This window comes from Protopterus annectens, chromosome 1.part1 (genome assembly GCF_019279795.1).
Source record: "Protopterus annectens isolate FY-2018-M chromosome 1.part1, PAN1.0, whole genome shotgun sequence".
NCBI lineage: Eukaryota > Metazoa > Chordata > Ceratodontiformes > Protopteridae > Protopterus > Protopterus annectens.
Genome location: NC_056726.1, coordinates 633,386,799 through 633,412,458, shown reverse-complemented (window position 1 = coordinate 633,412,458; position 25,660 = coordinate 633,386,799). Strand labels below are relative to the sequence as shown.

At 40.3% G+C, this 25,660-nt stretch overlaps 1 protein-coding gene across 2 annotated transcripts in view; it reads right to left on the bottom strand.

Annotated features, from left to right (window-relative positions):
* Positions 1-1,359: 1,359 nt before the first annotated feature.
* The window catches only part of LOC122806681 (opioid growth factor receptor-like protein 1), a 575,270-nt gene continuing 550,969 nt past the window's right edge, over positions 1,360-25,660 (bottom strand). For both annotated transcript variants that reach the window (XM_044077305.1, XM_044077312.1), the window contains exon 7: positions 1,360-4,291. In XM_044077305.1, the coding sequence (XP_043933240.1) occupies positions 3,745-4,291 (547 nt within the window). In that variant the 3' untranslated portion in view covers positions 1,360-3,744. The remainder of the gene's footprint in view (positions 4,292-25,660) is intronic.

The following is a 25,660-nucleotide window of genomic DNA, read 5'->3' as shown; positions in this document are numbered from 1 at the left end:
TGATTCTTGCTTTAACACTACCATCTGTTTCTATGTTTTCCATTCAGAAACAAAATAAGCTAATTCAGAATTTTTAATTTTAAATGTGCTACTTTAAGAGTCCTGGAAGGAAAAAATAAAAAGGGTCATGTTAAAACAAGGACATCACAAGTGCTTAGGGTGCAATTCCCCAAGCTTCGACTGCAAAAGTCTTAAAGATTAGTTTGCCAACTGCCCCAGTCCTACCTTCTATATATATATATATATATATATATATATATATATATATATATATATATATATATATATATATATATATATACCTCCAGCAAAAAGCTTGCAGTTTGCAGGTGGTATCACAATCTTTATTAATAAGGCTAACAGAATTACTGTAGCTCTACTACCGATCAAGAAGTCTGACATCACATTAGGTCTAAAAGTCATTCTCAGTAAAACTGAGTTGACTTCAGCCAGATATACTGATTTAAAATTTAAGTGATGTTCTACACAGCTACAAATATTTCATGTTAACTACAGTGGTTTACTGGGGAAAAAAAGCTTATATACGAGTATAGGTTTGGCCAACATTTTCATTTCTTTCTTTGGCAGGATCACATCAAGATAATATTTACTTCCTACATTTTTCAATCTATGCAAGTTACACTTTCAGTTTAGAACCCATTGTTTGTCCAACATATCAGAACAGCATAGCTTTAAACAAATATCATGGAACTAAAATGTTCATAACTCATTAAGTGAGATTTAGCCATCTAATCATTAGTAGTAGTTGTTTCTTTTAAGGGTGATTTTATAATTTTTGGCATATATAGTTTGTGCCTATGTGGCCATTACTACTTTCATAAAACTCAATAAAAACTAATGTTCAGATGTTTACATCTTATTTTTGGACTGTTCCTCATAAACTCTAAAGTTACTGCCTCTGGGTTCATCAAATGACCACAATATTAGCACTAGGCACTGGCATAATCCACTTCCCCTACAATCCCAGAACAACATAATATTGTTCTGGATGATGAGGATTACCCAGCTGAGGACATGAACAATTCCAAAGTAATTTACTCTTTGTGGTTACACCATTTTTTTTTTTTATCATTGCATGACAAACACTGTTTGAATACAATATCAGCCATGTTCTACACTGCACAATACTACCTGGTATATCTTTATATGATTTGTGTGTTCTGGAAATACTTTCACTTACATTTATTATCATATGAATACCTAACTTCAAATAATTCTATAAAATCGTTTTTGTATCAAAAAATATTATGCATAATAACCCACGGTGGTGCAGTGGTTAGCATCGTCGTCTCACAGCAAGAGGTTCTCCGGTTTGATTCTCAGCTGGAACGCCTTCTGTGCAGAGTCTGCATGTCCTCCCCACAGTTGAGTAAATTTAAAGACATGCAGATAGGTGCGTGTGGGGGTGTGCCTTCCTTGAAGGTTGGGTGCCGGGCTGGCAACTTGACACTATAAAAACTCACTGCCAGTCATTACCAGACCAGACTTCCACTGTGGAGTCCCCTAACCGGGAAAAGTCGAAAGACAACCAGACAAAATATCATTATGCATAATGATGTGGAAAATGTCTAAAGAATATGCATGCCATTAAAGAAATGGCACTGGCCACAAAATGCTGGAACTAAAAGAAAAATGTTTTTCTGAGCTTTTTGCTCATGCTATTTTATTTATACACTGTTAAACAGAGATGCCACCACCAAAGTTAAAAATCTGATTGATACAGTAAATGTACGCCTGGATAAATATGCCACATCCGTGAAAGTAACAAAGTCAGGTCTACAGATTGCTCTTGGCAAGAAGTGAAAAGCTTTTTTCTTGGTATGCATTACCTCCTCTTGGTCTAGAGAAGCACTGCATGGAACTTAAAGTAACTTATAATTTACAGCATCTGCAGCACATTTGGATATCTAAAACTAACCCTTAGTATGTTACTCATTTCAGCTGCTGTACTGTTTATCTAAAACTAACCTTTAGTATGTTACTCATTTCAGCCGCTGTACTATTTATCTAAAACTAACCTTTGGTATGTTACTCATTTCATCTGCTGTACTATTTGCCTTTGTTGTGAAAATAAAGCATTAATCTAGTAGTCAATAATACAATCTAGAAGAAATAAAACACAGTATCTAGACTTTAGTAACCAAACGTGACTCAATGAATATTCTGAAATATTGTTAAATGTTGTTTGTTTTTTCCACTAAAATATGTGAAAATGAATGTAAGCTACAATAAGTAGAGACTTCCACTTACTGACCACAAATAATAATGGAATGTACACAAAAATGATAGAAAACTTAAAATAAATTTTGAAAACATACCATTGGTACCAGGCAGAAATGTGAAACATCGATTGATGCTCTACATGCATTTACTAATGTACAGCAGATGCAATCTGTATCAAAAGATCTAGGCTGCTTTATTCTTAAAGAATTCACTCTGAGGTAAGTAGTGTCAAAGTTGGTATATTTACAATAGTGGCACTGTGCCACCACCCCCAACACACACACACACACACACACACTTTGGGGGATGCACAGGAGCAAAGCTCCTGCAAAGTTGCTTTAAATGTTTTATAGTAAATTCTATAATTTAATGTGTGAATTCTGTATTGCTGTTTTTGATCACCTCTTCTGAATTTTGATCTTAAATTATTAACATTTCCGTCATGGAGCCAAATCATCAGCTGAAGGTGGTCTAGTGAATTTATGATAAAATATGGAAAAGTTAAAAAGGAACTCATTTTTATAGAGAAAATTAAATTTACTCAGTGCTATTTTCCAATGTTTGCTCTAGCATTTGTGAACCTTCTTGTGTAAGACTTGAAACTACTGTTTGTCAGTGAAGGACTACTGGTGCTCTGTAATACAAATTAGGCACTTTACAAAATAGCACAATCTGCTATTAAACTCACTGCAATTAAAAGTTAAAGTAGGCTTGGTATACTGTATAAACAGACAAGTCGGGAAACTTTGACAGCATCAGCAAGACAGAAGTGGCTCTCACCTAGTGCAAATGCTGCTATTACAAATTTCTATATTACAGAAAAAACTCCTAAAACTGCAAAAAAAAACTCTGCCCTTGCAGGAAATTTCTCATCGCTGTACTTCTACTAAATACTAAAAGTCAATGACTCAAAAGGCCATCAATAGGACTACATATTATATGAAGCAATCTTGCTCCTAAGTTTCAACAGATGCAGAAAACTGCTTTTAAAGTAGTGTCTGCATTCTTCAGTTCCAATCTGGAGGTAGCACATGCTTGTCTAATTAATAAACGTATGGTACCTACAGTATACAACTTTGAAATCAACTTTATGATTCTGACATTCTACTTGTTAAGCAAGTAGAGAATAAAAAAAAAAACTTCCAATAAATTTGAAATTCTGTACATACTGATTAAAAGCAGAAGTAGGCTGGAATTCAAAAAACAAAATATTCATACATTAATAAAATCTTAAAAGGCAAAAATATATAAAATAAAAAATACAAATAAAAAAATCAGATTAGTAGTCTTGTTTGTTCTAAACTATTCCTAATCTGACTAAGCTTAAGCTTTGCTCACCATTCAGTTACAAAGGGAAATTTAATGTCAATGAGCAGTTGTAATACCCACAGTACATACCCACACAAAGGCATTAAATCCATTAATGTGCAGCTATCTTAAAAGCAGTCTTGGATATTGGTAATCTCATGCGCAAGTTATAAACCTCCAAATTAATTAGTCTCATTCTGGGGGTGGTATACCAACCCCATCTTTGAAATTGTGGCATTCACTATCAGAGGTTATTTCTGCTTCATCCACACAATTTTTATTTCCATTCAGTTCTGGGCTTGATGCAGAAGTGTCAGATCCTTCTCCACTGCTCTTGCTTTGTCTGTTTTCATTACTCCTGGTTTCAGATTTAATTTGATTTTTATGCTCACCAACCTCTTCTAGAGTTACTTTATTATCCAAAACAACAGAAGGTGTATCTGTAGGCTTAACAGCTACCTTCCTTTCTTCAGTTTTTATTTTTTTAGGTGGACCCCAAATAAAGCTTTCAGCAGGCGTATAATGTTGCTGTGCAAAACGCAATAACCTTCTCCGTTCCTTCCTCGCTCTGATGGTGTACACAAAATATTCTAGTGCACTGTGCTTGATATTTGGTATAGTCTCCTCTACAAGGGCTTCCTGAAGCAGAAACTTCACTAGAGGTGGCTTGAAATGTTCATATCCAAGTTCTCCAAGACTTTTTAAAATACGAGTGATTCTTAAATAGTTATGCTGGGACCTAATGAATAAATGAAATACAGGTGCCCATTAAAGAAATGCTGAACATAAAACATCATAATGTCAGTTACTTAAGTTATAAACACGTACACAGTTATTTACTTTATTTTTCCCAAAGTTCCTAATCTCTGAAATTAAAAGCTGGTTATGCTGCTACTTCAGTACATAACTTTGTGGCTTTGCAAATTACTTTGGCATTGTAGCCAAAAATACTTCTTTTACTTAACCCACCCATCCATTTTCTGATAACACACACTATTTTTCACAAGGTTGCAGGGACACTGGAGCTTACTCTTACAGTCAAGGGGCATTAGGTTTCAAGCCTTTTTCTGGACATGGCATCAGTTTTGCAAAGATGCACATGCACACTAACTCAATCACAACACACATGTGTATGGGCAACAAGGCATATTACCAACATACTGCACGTCTTTGGGAGAAGAAAGAAACTGGTGCTCCCAGAGAAAACAGACACAAGAATGACCAGCAGACAATGTACAGAAGGCACCCCAATCAAAAATCTTACTGAAGAAATTCTTGATGTGAGGCAGCAATGTTACCCCCTGTGCCATTGTTTTACCCTTTATTTTCACTTATTTACTTGATTTGTTAGCTGCATGAGTGAACTGGTCCAGGGACACTTTTTGGCTATGACCAAGAGTAAGGGCATGATAACAAAAGTCACATAATACAGATGAACCAGATCAGAGAGTATAAATGTACCAATAGTAATAAGGTATGGCTGCTTGTATAGAGAATGCTGGTAGATAGAGACAGAATTTGTACACAAGTAAAACTGAAAAAAAATGTTTACAGAATGCACATCGATAAAGAATGTATAAAGAGTATAACATAGGATCAGGAAATATGTACAAGAGCTTAGGCCACAACACAATGTGTATGGAGCGTATCATCATGGAACTCATAAATAAAGGCATTGGGAACCTCCAAACACTGGATCCTACCCAATTCGGCTTTGTTAAGGCCAGATCTTGCCTCTTGAACCCGGTCGACTTCTTTGAAACAGTCACCAAGGCCATAGATGAAGGGAAGGTAGTCCACACAGCCTACCTGGACCTCGCAAAAGCCTTCGACACAATACCCACTCGGGCATCATAAATAAGCTCACCAGCTTAAATATCAACCCCTATGTCACAAGATGGGTTGCAAACTGGCTCAGGGATAGAACCCACATGGTCAGAATTGCAGGTGCTATGTCAGACTCTAAACCAGTTACACGTGGCACCCCACAAGGCTCAGTCCTGGGACCTCTCTTGTTCGGTATATATTTCTCTGAGGTACAGGCTAACACGGAAGGACTATGGCTGACCAAGTTCGCAGATGACTGCAAACTGGGTGACATAATCGACTCGCCGACTGACACAAGCATCCTCCAAAAGGGTTTCACAGAGCTGGATAACTGGTGCCAGAGCCACGGCCTAAAGCTAATTGCCAAAAAGTGCATAGTCATCCCCTTTGTGAAAAACAAAGTGCCCACAAATTACCACATAGGTGATAATCCATTAAGTACGGAAGAAGTAATTAAGGATTTGGGGACCCAAGTAGATGGTAATCTCTCCTTTGACAGTCACGTTGCCAAAGTGGTTAGAAAGACCTTCTATATAGCTCACCTTATCACGAAAGGGTTCACATCTAGATCAAGAGAGGTCATTGTGCCCCTCTACTCATCACTCATCAGGCCCATAATTGAATACAATGCCCCATTTGGGATGTACCTTACCCAACACCTGCAGCAACTGGAAAGACCCCAAAAGTACCTCACCAAGAGGATCAAGGGACTCAAACAGATGCCCTACGCAGTTAGGCTAAAGAAACTCCAGCTCTACTCAGTTGCTTACCGCCTACTCAGAGGCGATCTGTGCCTGACATATAAAGCCATGTCTAACCCAGAATTAATGGACATGCTCCACCTCAGGAAATCCAAATCCCTTAGAGCTACACGCTCCAGGAACTTAAACCTCAGCACAGAAGTAAATAGGACATGCTGGAGGTACAGATTCATATCCCAGAGGCTCCCCTCACTCTGGAACAAAATCCCAATCCATGTTAGGCAGAGCCCCTCAATGACCCTCTTCAAGAGAAATCTTGACGAGTGGATGGGAGATCGTAGGTTTACCCCTGGGATCTCTTTTGTGTCCCTACTAGACAGAGGCACAGTAAACTAACCTTAAAAGGGCTATCTTCTGTGACCTACTATACAGAGGCACACAGTCAATTAATCTAAAAAACACACTCTGGCTAGGCTTATAAATGCCCCAGGGCAGATAGCCTAGTATCAACCTATGAACAAATAAATATGTGAATACTATGAATAATCTATAAGAGACAAAATGTGACTTACAAAAGCTTTTGGCATCCGGTGACAGTAGAACACAGCCTACCTGGACCTCGCAAAAGCCTTCGATACAATACCCCACTCGGGCATTATAGATAAGCTCACCAGCTTAAATATAAACCCCTATGTCACTAGATGGATTGCAAACTGGCTCAAGGACAGAACCCACATGGTTAGAATTGCTGGAGCCATGTCAGACTCCAAACCAGTTACAAGTGGTGTCCCACAAGGCTCAGTCCTGGGACCTCTCTTGTTCGGTATATATTTCTCGGAGGTACAGGCCAACACGGAAGGACTGTGGCTGACCAAGTTCGCAGATGACTGCAAACTGGGCACCATAATCGACTCTCCAGCCGACACAAGCATCCTCCAAAAGGGCCTCATAGAAACAGACAACTGGTGCCAGAGCCATGGCCTCAAGCTAAATGCCAAAAGTGTATAGTCATCCCTTTGGCAAAAACAAAGTGCCCACAAATTACCACATAGGTGGTAATCCATTAAGTACAGAAGAAGTAATTAGGGACCTGGGGGACCCAAGTTGATAGCAATCTTTCATTTGACAACCACATGGCCAAAGTGGTTAGAAAAACATTTTATATAGCCCACCTAATCATGAAGGGATTCATATCTAGATCAGGGGAGGTCATTGTGCCTTTTTACTCATCCCTCATCAGGCCCATAATTGAGTACAATGCCCCTTTTGGGATGTACCTTACCAGACACCTGCAGCAACTGGAAAGACCCCAAAAGTACCTCAGCAAGAGAATCAAAGGGCTCAAACAGATGCCATATTCTGCCCGGTTAAAGAAACTCCAGCTCTACTCAGTGGCATACCGCCTGTTCAGAGGTGATCTGTGCCTGACGTATAAAGCCATGTCCAACCCGGAATTAATGGACATGCTGCACCTCAGAAAATCCAAATCCCATTGAGCTACGCGCTCGAGAGACTTGAACCTCAGCACTGAAATAAATAGGACATGCTGGAGGGACAGATTCATAACCCAGAGGCTCTCTTCACTCTGGAATAAAATCCCAGTCCAGGTTAGGCAGAGTCCCTCATTGACTCTCTTCAAGAGGAATCTTGATGAGTGGATGGGAGATCGTAGGTTTACCCCGGTTATCACTTCTGTGTCACTGTTAGACAGAGGCACAGTATACTAACCTCGAAAAAGGGTATAGCAAAATAAATTTAAAATGGGTGGCGAAAGCCAAACACATTCTGGCTAGGCTTATAAATGCCCTAGGGCAGATAGCCTAGTATGAACCTATGAACCTATGTAAAGACTGGGCAGTTCAGGAATGGTACCATATGTGAGCTGGTTACATACAAATAGTGGACAGCACACACAAATATGGAGAGAAAATTTAAATGTTAAGATTATTATAGGTATCTGAATTTGAAAAGGACATTGTTACAGATGTCTGGAAATAGCCTGAAGTAAGCCTTTTTAGAGACAGTTGCACCAAACTAATTCCTGCATAAGTTGTGAGTGCCAGATATTTGTAATGTGGTTATTTGCTGAAATATGTAGGGAATTTGTTGGCTGGAGAGTCAGAGAAGCTACTATATAACAGTCTATAAACAGTGGAGCTGAACAGAAGAATGTATAAGGTAAGATGCTAGTGGTGCTCATGACGGCGATAAGATACTGCATCAGTTAGTGAAATTAATATTCAAATTGTCTGACGAGTTAGTTGCAAAGAGTGCGAGTGTGTGTATCTGTATACTTATGCATGTTCTAGAAGTTCCCTAATGTCACAATATGGAGGATGTATTCATAGTTGGATAAAGTGAGAGAGACCTGTGTGTTAGGCTTTAAGTGATTGTGTAGACATGCTTTATTTGTGATAGTATTTTGCACAAGACTGATTCTACATGGAAGCAAAAGGTGAAAGAGGGATCACTGTTTAGTTTTGGCCATTTTTACCTGTGAAATGGGGTGATGGTATTTCCTTTTCAAGTCAGAAATATTCAGGGTAGAACAGAATGACCATATTTGTGGTGTGACAAGCAATATGGAGTTTAGTAATGTCAACCTGCATGCTATTATTGGCGAACCAAAAGAGCTTATTACAGTCATCTTGTAAAGCTTTCAGTATTTCAGCAGGAGTTTCACTTCATCTTTGAACAAAAACACTACGTTGTGTGTATAAACTGCACAATAAATAATGTTACTACAAGCCTACTCCAGGAGAATTTATTTAAGACAAGTGATGGCAGTGTCATAAAAGGACAGCTATAGCATAGCAAGTTAAAATATTGATCATGACAAAAGGTAATTGTGTAGGGTTTCTTAATTAGCAGGCATAACACAGAGATCAGGAATCATGTGTTGTTCCAAATACAGGCTTCACACATCAGTATAGCAAAATACTGGTCACATTCATAATGGCACACAAAGGATGACACTCTCCTCTCCTCCTCCTGTCCAAGACTCCAGAAGGAGGAGCCAACAATGAGGACTAACTATATAACTGATTACAATCAAATTTTCGATGAAATCATATGGATCTGCGGGTTCCAATTTACATATGCTAAGTGGTAACAGAAACTGATATGAGCATCTTAGGCTGTTTTGACTAATCCAAGACGTCTGGTCTACAGAAAGTAACAAACACAGACTTATAAACTCTGAAGGCATTCCTTGCTAAACATCTGACTTACATTTAAAAGGCCAGGTATAAAACACTGGGAGATTCCAGAAGACTGGAAGGTAGCCATCATTTTGCCAATATGCAAAGGTAAGTATCCCAAGGATAAGGCTAATAATGATCAATCGATAAGCCACTTATTGAACATGGACAGACTGATACTTAATACACTGTTAGAGAAGCTTATGAGCCTGAGCATGACAGATATTCATGCATATGCAAGAGATAGATGTTTATGCATACGCAAGAGATATGTCATCATTGCATGCAATCAGTTCTTCTATAATAATGTTGTCAGAGTGGCTGAAAATGTAAAGACAGATGTCGTATTTACTTACTTTTCCTCAGCCTATGATAGGATATGTCAAAAAGCACAGATTCCTAAACCTCTTAAGATGGGTTTCTCAAGGCCACTGATAAATTAGCTGTTTGGTTATGTGACAAGAAATGTCAAGTAGAGTACAAGTCTTTTTTAGAAGAATCATGGCGTATTGTAATGAGGTGCCCTGATATTTCACTTTAGAACACACTTTTTATAGTTTATATATTTTTGACAAATGTATTCCTGCCAGCGCATTTTATTTGTTTGTATGCAGATTATTTAAAATTTGGGAAATATATAAACACTGAGGACAAGGAAGAATTACAGAGAGCTTTACAAGACTTATGCCAGTGGGTGGAAGAAAACAGTATGAGAATAAAGTAAAATTAAGACAAAATACAGAGCATCTGCTCATCATGCCTATAAAATATTAGAAGATGAGAAAGAACAGCGTGGAGCAGGTGACTCTTTTTAAAGATCTCTGAGTATGGGTGGACTCCAATTTTTACTTACCATACAGACTGTGTAGTCAAGGGATGTAATAAAACTACTGAGTATGGCAGAAAATGAAAAAAAAAATCACAAACTGCTGAGGTTATAAAATCTGTACTTACAAGTTTAATAAGATCCAAAATGGAATATGGAAACATTTTTGTTACCATACAGTAAAATCCAAACAACTATAGTTGAAAAGATACAAAGAAAGCTTGCTACACTAAAACAAACTATGAAAAGATTAACTTACAGAGACATACTCTAAATTTGTAAATTTATAGGTAGTTAATAGGTGTGCGGTTCATGGCCATTTAGGAGCCAATGCAAATTTCCTAATTTCCCTAGAGCACTGACTGATTAAGTGACTAGCACAGTTACACAGTAGGCAAATGGAGAGAGAGGAAACCAAACCAAGGTGTGCAGGAGAAGCTTGCTAACAGGTCATAGCTTTAATCCTGTGTGCTAACTGCCAAACTTAGGCCAATTCACAACCGAATAAACATGGAGACACTGAACTTTTATACAAGTGTATAAAGCAAGACACAATCCACTTTTGGGAGTGCCTGGCATTAAGGAAGATAAGAAATATTGAGAAAATTAACCTAATAACATCTTTTAAAAAATCAATACTAAAAGCTGATTTTTGAAAGGCTGGTGACAGGCAGCAATATATAGCATATAAACATTACATGCAAAGACCAACATTGACAGGTTATTTTGGAATATCAGTTACATTATTTTAACAAGCTGTAAGACTGATGAGCCCAAATCTAAACTTGCAGGCAGTTTTTGAAACTAAAAATATAGGGATAATCAACATAATGGCAAAAACAAATAAATGTTCACTGGCATGGTCACGATTGGCATAGCAGGCATGTTGTGTAACAACAGTTGTATAACGTGCTTCCATTAAAGACATGCCTCGTTCTTTCATGTGATGTTTAAAGGTAATGGAGGGGGCACAATTCTCCATTTTCTTATGTAATTTATTTTTTTTTTTCGACTAAACAGCCCAGAAAGCTCCATTTATGAATCTGTGATTAGGCAAGATATATTGGGAAAAAAAAAGAGAGAGAAAGCTACAGGTAGCATTCACAACCCCAACCTAAACCTTTCAAAATCTTGTGCTAAAGTAGATATCTTAGGTAAACCAGGTGTTTTCTCTGAGGCAGCACATCATAGGAGTCTATTAGGCAAACAGCCCTAGAGCCTTTTTCAATCTAGCCATTTGCACCCCCCCCCCCCCAATTATCAATGACTAAGGACTACATATACAGTTACATCACAGATTGTTACTAAACTAATGCCGGGGGGGGGGGGGGCTATCTAAGCCTACAGAAATTTTCTCAAATGAATAGCAATGTCCTGTATCCAAACAGGATATAGAGGACCAGGTATTTATAAGCTATCTGTGTCCATAAGGGACATGGGTGCCAGGCCGAGTGTAAATTTCCTATTCCCCATTCACTGGTCTAGGTTGCACTTAAGCTGGGTAATAAGACAAACTCAGCTTCACATGGATGGTAAGCCTGTTCCATAGGAGGGGCAGTCTCTGGGACACACCTCTCTCTCTCTCTCTCTCTCTCTCCAGCATGTTCAGTTGAAGTTACAGACAAAATTCAGGTCCCCAGACTTTGTATTTCTGGTACTATTTGACTTATGAATATGCAGGAGATTCATAAGTGTGGGGTTTGAGGATGCCTTGTAAGCCAAGCATAGATCAGCACTCTATAGGAGACTGAGTAGATGGAAAGGGCTATAAGGCACCTGCATAATAAGGCAGGTTTGTTACTCCTTGTATTCTTTTTATAGGGAATCTCTGAGGTCACTCTAGTTGCTGCATATGCCTAGTCAGGTACATACACTGCTTGGTCTGATAAGGGTGGACTACAGTGGGGCAATGATCTCTTTGGACCTAGATGCCATGCCTTACTTATAAGCTGCGCAACTTAAAAGGATTTCTTCACCACTGTGGCCATATGGTGGTTGAAGGTAAAGCTGTCTACTTGCGTACCCAGATGTATCATCACAACATGGTAATTAGTCGGGATGGTCGACTTCCCAAAGGGTACAATTATGCAATTCTTAGCACTGAGCTTAAGACCATGGCTTTGGAACCATTTGACAGCCAGAGGTAGGCCTTCTTAAAGAAGGCTAGTGTCTGCAGGGGAGTCAATAATAATCTCCAGCTTGCAATCGTCTGTAAACTTAGCCATAACCTTCAGAATTTTGCTTCCATTTCAGAGGAAAAGATGTCAAAAAATAGGGGCTCTAGTCCCAAACCCTGAGGGACTCTGCTACTGGCTGGCCTTTTGGCAGAGGTGGGCTCACCTATTTTGACCTCCTGGGTTTTATCAGTAAGCTAGTTGGATATCCAGCAGGTGATAAAAGGGTTTATAACTAAATTAGTGAGTTATAATGCCTGAGTGGGGTATTGTATTAAAAGCCTTGGCCAGTTCAAGGTAAGTTGTGTGCACATTCTTGCCTTCGTCCAATATTTTGGTGACCCTCTCAAAAAAGTCCACCAGATTTAACAGGCATGATGTTCCTTTAACAAAGCCAAACTGTGATGGGTCCAGAGTTTGCAGATTACATATATCCTTATTTATCATGTCCACTATGATTTTCTTTCCATGGCCTCACATACCAGGATGAATAGACTTATGGGCATGTAGTTACCCGGATCAGTGGCTGGATCTCCTTTGTGCAGAGGAATGACTACAGCCATCTCCTATTCTTTGGGCACAAAACCTGACTGTAGGCTCTAGCTAAAAAGTGATTCAAGTGGATCAGGAAAAATCATATTTCATGCTATTTATTAAGCATCTATTTATTAAATATTATCAGGGTTCATCGATGCAGCGTTTTTGTCCTGGGAAAGTGCACTGATGACCTGTTCCCTAGTAATGGTTGGGGGATTGTGGTATGTGGCATTTCTTTTGGACTACTGGGGGGAAGTGGAGGAAGAAATTTGAGCTGAACCTTTCAGCCAAAAGGTTGGCAATGGCCTCCAGTTCAGTACATGTAAAAACAGATCCAGAGAAGCACATATGGGAACACTTGGAGATGGTAGATATTTGGGTGGATTCAAGACTCCCCTCAGGCTAAATCATCAAATTTTAGACACTGTGCCACATTGTGGAACTGCTTTGACACTCAGACTAAGGAGCAGAGTTTAGCATGTTTGTGCCAGTTCTACATCAGCACTTTAAAATCTGAAATTTGTTTGTGTGTGTGTGTGTGTGTGTGTGTGTGTGTGTGTGTGTGTGTGTGTGTGTGTGTGTGTGTAAAACTTAAAGTTGTACTCACTGCTGTAGCAGTAACTATTAAATAAATGGCAACTGCTCACAGGTTCATAAGAATACTCTAGACTACTGCCCACTGAGGCCTTCATAAACTTTGCCATGCAACCCAAATATATCCCATGGGCTATTTAACCTCAGAGGTTGTTTTAAGGACTGGATATTAGGTAGGGCAGGATTTAGGTGTCACACCAGGGGTGAATTTCAGATTTCCCATCCACTGGTCCAAGTTACACTTGAATAGAGTTAGGGAAGGAGTCTGCTTCACATGACTGGGAAGCCTAATGCAGAGAATGGGAATTCTCTCAGATATATACCTGTCCCTCCAACATGTCCTATTTAAATCGCAAGCAAAGTTTAAATCCATGGATCTAGTAGTTCCTATGCTGTTCATTTTGCAGATATGCAAAAGGTCCAACACAATGGGATCCAAGGATGCCTTATATGCCAGGCATAAATCGTCTCTCAGCAGTCTGTAGGAAACAGAGTATAAGGATAGGGCTTTGAGGTGATCTGCATAGAGCATTGTGTTTACATCCTTTATTCTTTTTGTGAGAAGCCCAGGTGGACATTTCAGATGTTGCATGTGCCTGGTTAGATATAGGTTCATAGGTTTATACTCCTTTGGGCTAAGGCATTTATAAGCCTAGCCCAAAGTTTTGTGGCTTACGCCACCCCTTATATGAAAAAATACTGTGCCCATTAGTTTGTTGTGCCTCTGTCCAGCAGTGACACAGAGAAGATTCCCGGGGTAAACCTACGATCTCCCATCCACAGGTGAAGATTTCTCTTGAACAGAGCCAGCGAGGTGCTCTGCCTCACATGGACCGGGATTTTATTCCACAGCATAGGGAGTCTCTGAGTGATAAATCTATCCCTCCAGCACGTCCTATTTATATCCGTGATAAGGTTTAAGTCGCTTGCTCTAGTGGTTTTGGTGGATTTGGATTTATTGAGGTGGAGCATGTCCATTAATTCTGGGTTGGACATGGCCTTGTATGTCAGGCACATGTCACCTCTGAGCAGACGGTATGCGACTGAATAGAGCTGGAGTTTCTTCAATCTGGCAGCATATGACAGATTTTGGAGTCCCTTTATCCTTTTGGTGAGGAACTTTTGGGGTCTCTCCAATTGCTGCAGATGTCGGGTGAGATACATCCCGAATGGGGCACTGTACTCGATCACTGGTCTGATAAGTGAAGAGTACAGGGGAACAATGACCTCACTAGATCTGGATGTGAATCCCTTCATGATCAGGTGGGCAATGTAGAAGGTCTTTCTAACCACTTTAGCAATGTGAGTGTCAAAAGAAAGGCCACTGTCAACCTGGGTCCCCAGGTCCCTGATAACCTCTTCTGTGCTTAGTGGATTGCCACCTATATGGTAGCTTGGTGTTACCTTGTTTTTCCCGAAGGGTATGACTATACATTTTTTGGCATTTAACTTCAGGCCATGGCTCTGGCACCAGCTATCTATTTCCGTGAGTCCCTTCTGAAGGATATCCGTGTCCGATGCACTTTCCACTATGGCCCAGTTTGCAGTCGCCTGCAAACTTTGTCAGCCAAAGTCCTCCCATGTTGGCCTGTACTTCTGAGAAGTAGATGCCGAACAATATGGGGCCAAGGACCGAGCCCTGTGGGACACCACTTGTGACCGGCTTGGAGTCTGACATAGCGCCAGCAACTCTAACCCTGTGGGTTCTGTCCTTAAGCCAGTTTGCAACCCATCTTGTGACATATGGGTTTACATTTAAGCTGGTAAGTTTTTCTACAATACCCGAGTGGGGTATTGTGTCGAAAGCCTTTGCAAGGTCAAGGTAGGCTGTATGGACTGCCTTTCCTCATCAATGGCCTTGGTGACTGTTTCGAAGAAGTCGACCAAGTTCAAAAGGCATGATCTGCCCTTGACGAAGCCAAACTGGGTCAGGTCCAATGTCTGCAAGTCCCCTATATCTTTGTTTATGAGCTCCATTATGATCCTCTCCATAGCTTTGCAGACTAGACTTGTTAAGCTTATGGGGCGGTAATTACCAGGGTCCGTAGAGGCACCGCCTTTGTGGAGTGGGACCACAGTTGCCGTACGCCACTCCTTGGGCACGTATCCTGTGGTAAGGCTGAGATTAAACAGCTGCCTTATGTGCGGGTTTAATTCCTCATTTAGCTCGTGTAGCACACAGCCGGGGACACCATCCGGTTCCATTGATGCTGTGTTTTTAGCTTTAGAGAGAGCAGCTTTCACCTGCACATTTGAGATGTCTGGGAGGCTACACTCCGCTGGGATAGTTATCTCTCCTTTAGGGGAGGAGAGGGTGGTGAAGTTTGCACTGAACCTGTCTGCCAGTATGTTGGCAATGTCTGTGGGTTCAGTGATTTTTGTATCATTTTGGACTAATTCTGAGCATATCTGAGAGTTTCCACCCAGGTTCCTAACATGGCCTGAAAAAGGCCTTATGATTGTCCTTTGAATCCATGGCAATTTTTCTCTCAAAATTGGCCTTAGTTGATTTTATGTGTGCTCGTATTTTTTTACTAATAATGATCAGGGGTGACTTCCCTTTTATGGATTTTGTTCTATCATGTAATAGCTTTCTTCTCTTATTGTAAAGTTTGTTAATGGCTGGGGTCCACCAGACTGGACGTTTGCCCTTTGTGGAAAGAGTCTTGGTTTTATTTGGGATTGCCTGATCCATGCAGTCCTGGAGGTGTTCATAGAAGGCATTTGTAAGGGCTTCTGCAGCTTGGGTTGTGGTTTCCACTGGCTCAGGGGCCTTGAAGGATACCACACCAGTCTTGAGTAGTGTGAAGTTTGCTTCAGAGAAGTTTTCACTGTGGTCTTTTTTGTTTGGGGTGGGGGCGGGATGTGGATTTCCAGTGAGATTAGTTTATGATCAGATCTCACCAATGAGGGATATACTTCCGGTGTGGAGCATTTTGTCCCCATGTTTGTGATAATGAGATCTAGTATATTTTCTCCTCTCGTGGGAACAGTGACTAGCTGTTCCATGGCATTTGAATTTATGAACTCCAGGAACCGTTGGGCTAGAAAGTTAGGGCTTGAGTAATGTTCCCAGTCTATATTCGGGTAGTTGAAGTCACCCAATATGATGGTGTTTGGAGATACATTTATACCCTCCAGTGTCTTCAGGAAGGCTGTGTGGGGTTCCTGAGTTTGAGAGGGTGGCCTGTAGCATGCTACAATTTGTAGAGCAGTTTTGCCTATGGTTAGTTGCACCTGGATGGTTTCCAAGCTTAGTGCGTTGCCACCAACCTGGAGGTGTGGGTATCCTTTATGAATATGGATACACCCCTCCTTTTGTGGTATGGTCTGGGTTTTGGGGCGGAACGCATGATATGAGGTAAAACCTAATAGTGCCGGGTACTCTCAGGAGCCTTGAACCAGGTTTCAGTTACAGCACAGACATCGATGTTCTCCATACTGAGAAGGGCCTCGAGTGCGTGCATTTTGAGATTTAGACTTCTGGCATTGAGCCGCATTACCCTCAGTTTCTTCCCATTTTGTTTTCTAGGGTGGTAGGTTTAGAATTTGAGCCTTGCCTAAAAAGGCACTATGGGGTGGCAAGAGCCTTAGCCAATATCCGAATCCCAGGGGTGACAGGTGCAAGCCGTCCTTGCGAAGCAGCGTGGCTTGTCAAGCATGTCATCCTAGGCAGACAGACACTGGATCCCCTTTGAATGACACCAGACATTAAGCCAATTGTTAAAGCTGATCATCTTGTCTCTATATTGTGACATCATTCTTGGTGAAGGAAGGATACTGCTCAGGGTCAGGGTCATACCTGCCTGGGCTACATAATCAGAGAGCTCCTCTATGTCTCTTTTCATGTAGTCCAGGGAGGTACGTCTCAGGTCGTTCACACCAGCATGGACAATGACTGTGTCATATTTGTACTTGCTGTGGAGTGACCCGAGTGCTTGTGTTATGTGGCGGATTCTAGCACCCGATAGGCAGCTTACTGTGACCCTCTCCTTGTTCAGCCTGGTGAGTGGGACGTCAGTGTGTCTTACTATGGAGTCACCTATGACAAGTATGTTTGGTTGTTGTATTTGGCCTTAAGGGCTGTGACTGCTTTGCACACTGATTTTGTGGTTTATGTGTTGCTTGTGGGGTGTCTTGAGGTAGCAGTTGTTTGGGTGTCTGCTTTGGAGGCCTCTGCTGTTTAGGTAAATTTTTACTCAGAGCCTCCGAGTATGTCTTTGTGTGCTTATGTGTTTGATTCAGTGGTGTGGTAGCATTATGTGAGGCTGGTTTTGTGGTGTGTGTAGTTGCCTTCTCCTCCTGTCTGGTCTTGCCAGTCCTGAGTTGAGAGAGCTCAACCTCCAGTTTGGCTAAATAGCTGCATCTCTCGCAAGTATTTGTGTTATGTGGGAGGAGGAGAGGGTTGTCTGTGTACATGAGGCAATTGTAACATTGTCTCAATATTCCCAGATTCACCAACTGGGCAGGAGAGGATGCCAGCATCTGGCCCTTCGACATGCTAGAAAAATTAAGAAGTTAGGTATGAGACTGAATAAGAGAGGACTTAGTAAGGAAGTGGGTACTCCTGGGGGGGTTTCGCAACTGAGGGACTTTGTATAATATAGAAGTGACAAGTGCTGAGCTTTTTTTTTTTTTCTTTGAGAAAAAAAAAAAAAAAAAAACTTTTAGGAACAAGTGCTGCGCTTTTTAGTCAAGGGATATACTGTTTAGGTTACTAGTAGAGCAGTTCTAAGGGAAAAAATGAAGAACAGACTTTATGGAGCCAGAAAAAGTTTAACCTTGTTAAACCGGTGCTGCACGATGCTGCTCTAGTGGCAACTCCACGCTAAAGCGTGCTTTATAGCAGGGGGCAGGAAATGACCCAAAATGGCCACTGAACTACAAGTTACTGTCTTAAACCACTCCTCTGAGGACAAACAGGCAGCTCAGTACTCCCCACTCCCACTGGTGAGTAAAGAAACTTCCCCCTGACCAAACAAAGAAAATGGAGAAGTACAGGAACCAAGACAAAGCCCAGGGATCAGCAAAATCTGATCACTGGAACAAACTAGCCAGGAAAGTTAGGAGAACAAGAATATTTTTTTTGTTGTTTTTCAAGTTTTTTTCACAGACAGAACAGAAAACACAATAAATGCTTTGATTTTATATATATATATATATATATATATATATATATATATATATATATATATACTGAAGGGGGCATTATACTCAATCGTGGGTGTGAGAATAGTGATACAATTACTTCTCTGGACCTCCTCAACACAGAAAGAACCTGGAGATCTACACATGGTGCTTCAGATACTTATTTCCCTGGTGTAGACTGTTTTGAGTGAGACTTCAGAGTTAAAAGATGGACACTTTAAAACAATAGCAACAGTTACAGATTTTTATCTACTTCCCTGGAAAATAAGCAATCTGAACTAGCTACTCAAAAGAAAACTATCATGTGGTACGCTAGTCAATTCACAGATTTACAGTTTAACACTCACTGCATGTAAATGAAAACAGATGACTACGAAAACATGAGCAGGAGCAATAATTTACATTTCATTGGTCTGCCAGACGAAAAAGAAGGCAATGATCCATTACTTTTTATTAAAACTGTACTTAAATACTTATTTGACATTTGAAAGCGTTCAAAGCATTTCTTCAAGGAAATAGGTATGTTAATGTTCCCAGACATGTTAGTGTTCAATTTTCGGATTATACTGATGGTGAACTAGTATTACATAAACATAGGGAGATGGGTGAGAGTTGTACTCTTGCTGGTGTACTACTACACATTTCTCCTGGTTACAGTAATGCATTTTAAAAGTGTAAAATGATGGATACATAGTCATATAAATAAATAAGTGATATAAGTGATATAATGGATGAAGACATAAGGAGGTTGCAAGAAATGGGGGATTTATTGTCAAATTCCCTGCTCTACTATCATCGGTCTTTGAAATTAATGAAAAAGTTGAAGAGTTTGTGTCGACTGTAGAGCTGAGGATCAGAGATGCTGATGGATCAAATGCAGTAGACAAGGTCCATGCAGAAAAAAGTAAATTGATTTCCCACTAGCTAACTTCATTATTGGGCAGCTCTACACTGGAGAAGAAACAGAGAACAAGTTCATAGGTTACAATTCCTACAGTACTGATATCTACTAGAGATGCATCTAAGCATTTCCTTTTTTCAGGCAGTCTTCCCGACCAGCAACAAGATTCACCCATTGTCTGAGGACAAGGATGTTGAGAAAATGGATTTTGTTACACCTGATCTCTCCATAGAAGACATTCAGCATTCGGATCTGGCAACAGAGATTGGCAGCTGACACAAATGGGAATCTTTCAACATGAACAAAAAAATATTTGGGTCTGCTTAAAACTGGGCATATGCCCCCCCCTTTTTAATTACAAACTGACCGCCTCAGATAAACTTACTTATTTTTCAAATACTTTTCTAAACAGTAAACGTATGATATGTGCATAGCCTTTATGTGTGGGGAATGTCACCTATTCAAGTCATGTTATATTAATAATTTAATCCATTTAATCTGTACATCATTTCATTGTATGCACTGTCATTTTGTGATAATCTGATTATATATTGTACTTTTACTCCTATATTTTTTACCGTCTCTCAAGATTCATCCATAATCCTTTGCAGTACTATGCCCCTGCCAGAACAAGGGGTACATAATAAGGTTAGTAGTACTTTTTATAGAGGATAGCCAGCTTTAAAAACATTCTTATTTGGATACAAACAGAACTGCATTACTACCACTGGACAGTGACTACAGTTTATAACATAAATCTATGGGAACATGCCTCTTTTTTCTGAAAATCCAAATGCTACTGCCATTTTATACTGTTGGAGAGTTTTATGTGCCTCATGTGACTGTACTTGCCCTAAATTTATTTTCCTGAGTATTTACGGTTTTGTGATGTTTTATTTTCTCCTTTATCCTCACGTATCATTGCAACAATCCTGCTCTCAACCAATACAAAAGATTATACTTATTTTTTTAAGCTGAATCAAGGGCTATATTGGGTAGCTAAGACTATACTCTTATATGTGGCTTTTTGTTTTATTCCTGTTTTGAAGAAGGTATTGCTCTGACCCCCCCCCCCCCCCCCCGGACCTCTGTTTTCATATACAGGATCAAAGGCATAAAGCTGTTTTTTGTCTGTTTCTGCATTGCAATTGCTAAATGCATTTTACTGAGGACATTTGTTATACAGTTGTAGTTTTAACCATAAGCAGTACACTCTTATTTGATAGTTCTGGTTGTTAAATTAGCTCTACATGACAAATGAGTTTATCAGCTCACCTTCATTATCCAGAAGAAATTATGCTAGAATCATGAATCATTCTCTAATGTGAGAGCAATCACCTTTCTCTTCTGGAATGCAAGAGACCTGTCTAGAATTTTGAAGCAAACAGCCTGCATAAATACGTAGGAGAGACTAAATAAAATTAATAAAAAAATATCCTTTATTGACTGGGTTAGCCCTCTTGTCTAGTAGCCTCTTTTCAGGGGAGAGCTGACGTGGAATTTATACTAATAGAGAATATTTGCCAGGGTTTCAGGGAACTTCCCCTGCAAGTCGCTGTTGCCAGTGGAACCCGTTTTGCATGAGCACTTTGTGTTTCTGTTCCAGGTGCACAAGATGTCTGGAGAGACAGGGAGGCAGATGAGGACAGAAGGAGATATGGAGTATTGAGAGAAATGGAGGAGAAAGCTGACATTGAGACCAGAGAATGAGTACAGGATTCTCAGGAGATAGGTTCATAAGAGGTTACTAGGCTAGCATCACAAGAGCCTTTATAAACCTAGCCATGTTAATCCCAAATTTCCTCAACTGATCTTTTTTGGATAGCTTAAAGAATGACTTTATGAACAGAGTAGGTCTGTGATCAACACTGGCTACCCTGTCTATAAGGGACATGGGTGCCACCCCAGGGCAAATTTGCTGTCACCCATCTAATTATCCAGGTTGCATTTGAATAGGGTCAGTGAGGAGCTCTGTTTTACATCAATAGGGAGTCTATTCCAGAGAAGCGGCAGTCTCTGGGAGACATACGTGTCTCTCCAGCATGATCAGTTCATGTTACAAGCTAAGCTGCGATCCCTAGAGCGAGTGACTCTTGAGCCATTTGACTTGTGGATGTGCAGCATTTCCATTACGGCAGGTTTGGAGATTGCCCTGTAGGCCAGGCACAAGTCACTTCACAGCAGCCTATAAGACAGACTAAAGTGAAAGGGCTTTCAACCTGTCTATGCAAGTCATGGTTTGGAGTCCCTGTATTTTCTTAGTGAGAAACCTCTGAGGTCTCTCCAGCTGCTGCAGGTCTCTGGTGTGGTACATGCTAAATGGTGCATTATACTCTATTAGTGGTCTGATGAGAGTCAAGTACAGTGGAGTTATAACATCCCTTGACCTGGATGCTATGCCCTTGCTTATGAGGTGCGCTATGTCGAAGGCTTTCCTTAGCACTGTGGAAACTTGGTGGTCAAAGTTCAGACTGCTATCAACCTGTGTTCTCAAGTCTCTCATCACTGGTTTGGAACTCAAGAGGGTGCTGTCAATATTGTAATTTGTACAGAATTCCACTTTGCCAAAGGGAATAATAATACATTTTTTGCATTTAGATTTAGACCATGGCTTTGGCACCAATCATTTGTTTGTGTTAGCTCTTCTTGAAAAATGTTAACATCATTGGGGGAGTCGTTGATTGCTCCCAGTTTGCAATCATCAGCCAACTCAGTGAGCCAGAGGCCATCTACTTTGGCCAGCACTTCTGAGAAATAGATGCTAAACAGTAAAGGGCCTAGCGCAGACCCCTGTGGTATTCCACTGGTGATGGGTCTATTGGTGGAGGTGGAGTTACCAATTCTGACAGTGTGTGTTCTGTTGGTGAGCCATCTGGCTACCCATCTAGTAATGCAAGGATTAATCCCTATCTGGGAGAATTTCTCAATGATGCCAGAGTAGGGAATTGTGTCAAAAGCCTTGGCAAGGTTAAGACAAGCTGTGTGCACTCTTACCTTTGTTCATGGCTTTGGTGACATTCTCAAAGATGTCTACCAGGTTAATAAGCATGACTTACCCTTAATGAAGCCCAGCTGGGTTGGGTCAGTGTTTGATAAGGTCCATGATAATTCTTTCCATGGCCTTGCAAATGAGGCTGGTTAGACTTATGGGTCTGTAGTTGTCAGGGTCAGTTTATGGCCCTCCTTTATGCAGGGGGATTACTGTTGCTGTTCTCCATTCTGCAGGAACATAAGCCAGTTATCAATCTATGATTAAAGAGAACACCAAGTGGGTCCACTAGGTCTTGTTTTAGATTGTTTAGTAAACAACCTGAGATATTATCTGGTCCCACTGAGGCTGTGTTTCTGACCCTGGTGAGTGCAGAAATGGCCTGATCTCTAGAGATACTAGGCAGAGGAATGGTGTCAGGTATGCTTTAGGATATGGTAGGTGGGTGAACTTTGCATTTAGTCTGTCAGCTAGCAGGTTGGCGATATCTTCCAGTGGAATATGAGTGATCCCATCTAAAACTAGTTCAGCACATAGATGGGCATTTCCTTTTAGACTTTGGACATAGTTAAAAAATGCCTTATGATTATCCTTGGCTAAGGATGAGATTTTAGGTTTGTAATTTGCTTTAGAAGACTTTACAAGATTTTTGATTTTCCTGCTTATGCTTAGGAGGGAACTCTTCCTCTGCAGAGTGATAGCTCTCTTGCTTTTAGGCAACAGTTTCTTCCTCTTGTTATATGATCTGTTTAGACTTGAAATCCACCACGACGGCTTATTTTTATGGGAAGACCTGGTTTTGATCTGATCAGATACAGCAGAGTTTATGCAGTTGCTTAAGTGTTTGTATAGGGCATCTGTGTACATTTTTGTATACTGATCATTGCTGTCTGTGATTGTGGGTGGTATGAAGCTTTTTAAACCATTACATAGTATGTTGTAGTTACAGTGTATATAAAAAGTGTACACACCACTGTTAAAATGCCAGGTATTTGTGATATAAAAAAACGAGACCACCATAAATCACCTCAAAACTTTTCCCAGCTTTAATGTGACCTATAACCTGTACAATTCAATTGAAAAACAAACAAATTTGTTAGGGGAAAATATAAAAAATAAAAAACGCACAATAAGCTGGTTGCATAAGTGTGCACACCCTCAAACTAAAACTTTGCTGAAGCACCTTTTAATTTAATTACAGCATTCAGTCTTCTTCGGTACACACCTGCCATCAATTAGAGAGACTCTGATTAACCCCAAATACAGTTCAGCTGTCCTAGTAGAATTTTCCTGACATTTACTCAGTTGCCTGCTACAGCAAAAGCCATTGCTCGGAGACAGCTTACAAAGCATCAAAGGGATCTCATTGTTGAAAGGTAACAGGAGAAGGGTACAAATTTCCACAGCATACAATGGAATATAATGAAGACAGTCATCAAAAAGTGGAGAAAATATGAGACAACAGTGATGTTGCAAAGAACTAGACATCCCTCCAAAATTGATGAAAAGACAAGAAAAAAACTGGTCAGGGAGGCTGCCAAGAGACCTACAGCAACACTGAAGGAGCTGCAGGAATTCCTGGCAAATAATGGTTGTGTACTACATGTGACAACAATCTCCCGTATTCTCCATATGTCTGAACTATGGGGTAGGGTTGCAAGATGGAAGCCTTTTCTTACACAGAAAAACATGCAGGCCTGGCTAAAATTTGCAAAACAATACATAATGCTTCCCAAAAGCATTTGGGAAAATGTTTATGGTCTGATGAGACCAAGGTTGAACTTTTTGGCCACAATTCCAAAAGGTATTTTGGCACAAAAACACTTTGCATCACCAAAAGAACACCATCCCCACGGTGAAGCATGGTGGTGGCAGTATCATGCTTTGGGATTGCTTTTCTTCAACTGGAACTAGGCTTTAATCAGGGTGGAGGGAATTATGAACAGTTCCAAATACCAGTCACTTTTGGCCGCAAATCTTCAGGCATCTGCTAGAAAGCTGAAAATTAAGAGGAATTTCACCTTTCAACAAAACAATGACCCCAAGCATATATCCAAATCAACAAAAGAATGGCTTCACAAGAAGAAAATTAAAGTTTTGGAATGGCCCAACCAGAGCCCAGACCTAAATCCAACAGAAAATCTGTGGGGTGACCTGAAGAGGGCTGTGCACAAGAGATGCCCTCACAATCTGACAGATTTGGAGCACTTTTGCAAGGAAGAGTGGGCAAATATTGTCAAGATGTGCCATGCTGATAGACTCCTACCCAAGAAGACTGAATTCTGTAATTAAATCAAAAGGTGCTTCAACAAAGTATAAGTTTAAGGGTGTGTACACTTATACAACCAGCTTATTGTACATTTTTTATATTTTTTTCCCCTAACAGATTTGTTTGTTTTTCAATTGAATTGTACAGGTTATAAGTCACATTAAAGGTGGGAAAAGTTTTGAAACGATTTATCGTAGTCTCATTTTTTTATATCACAAAAACCTGGCATTTTAACAGGGATACTGTGCATGTTTTATATCCACTGTAGCTTTTGGTGAAGTGTTTTTTTTAATTTTTGTTCCTGTGAGGGTGTCAGTGTCAGTAGTTACTTCAAATGAGACTGATTTGTGGTCTGAACTAACTAGGGAGGGTATCACTCATGGGGAAGTACAGTGACCCCCCCCATGCTGGTGAGTACTATGTCCAGAAAATTAGAGCCCCTAGTGGGGGTGCAGACTATCTGTTCCAGAGCATGTGTTAACAACGTTTAGGGATCTCATTTATGTCCCCCAGTCTATGGAAGGACAGTTGAAATCTCCCATGACTAAGGTGTTGGGCGTATGGCGAGGGATTCCAATAAACTGAAGTAGGGGGTATGCTTATCCTAGTTTATGGTGGGGTATCTATAGCTAGCAATGATGTAGCATGGTACTTTCCCAATAGTTAATTGGACATGGGGTAGTTCTAGAGTGTCATGCTGTTTGACCATTTTTGAAGTGGATTTGATTTTAAGTGAATATGGATACACCTCCACCTTTGGTTCCTTCATGCTCATTTTGAAATCTGAATGTGTGGAAGGCATTGTAGCCTTGCATGTCTGGGGTGCTCTCAGCAGCCTTGAACCGTGTCTCGGTAACTGCATAGATATCAGCATCCTCCAAGGTGAAGAGTGCTTCCAGGAAGTGCAGTTTCATGTTTAAACTCCTAGCATTAAAAGCAACA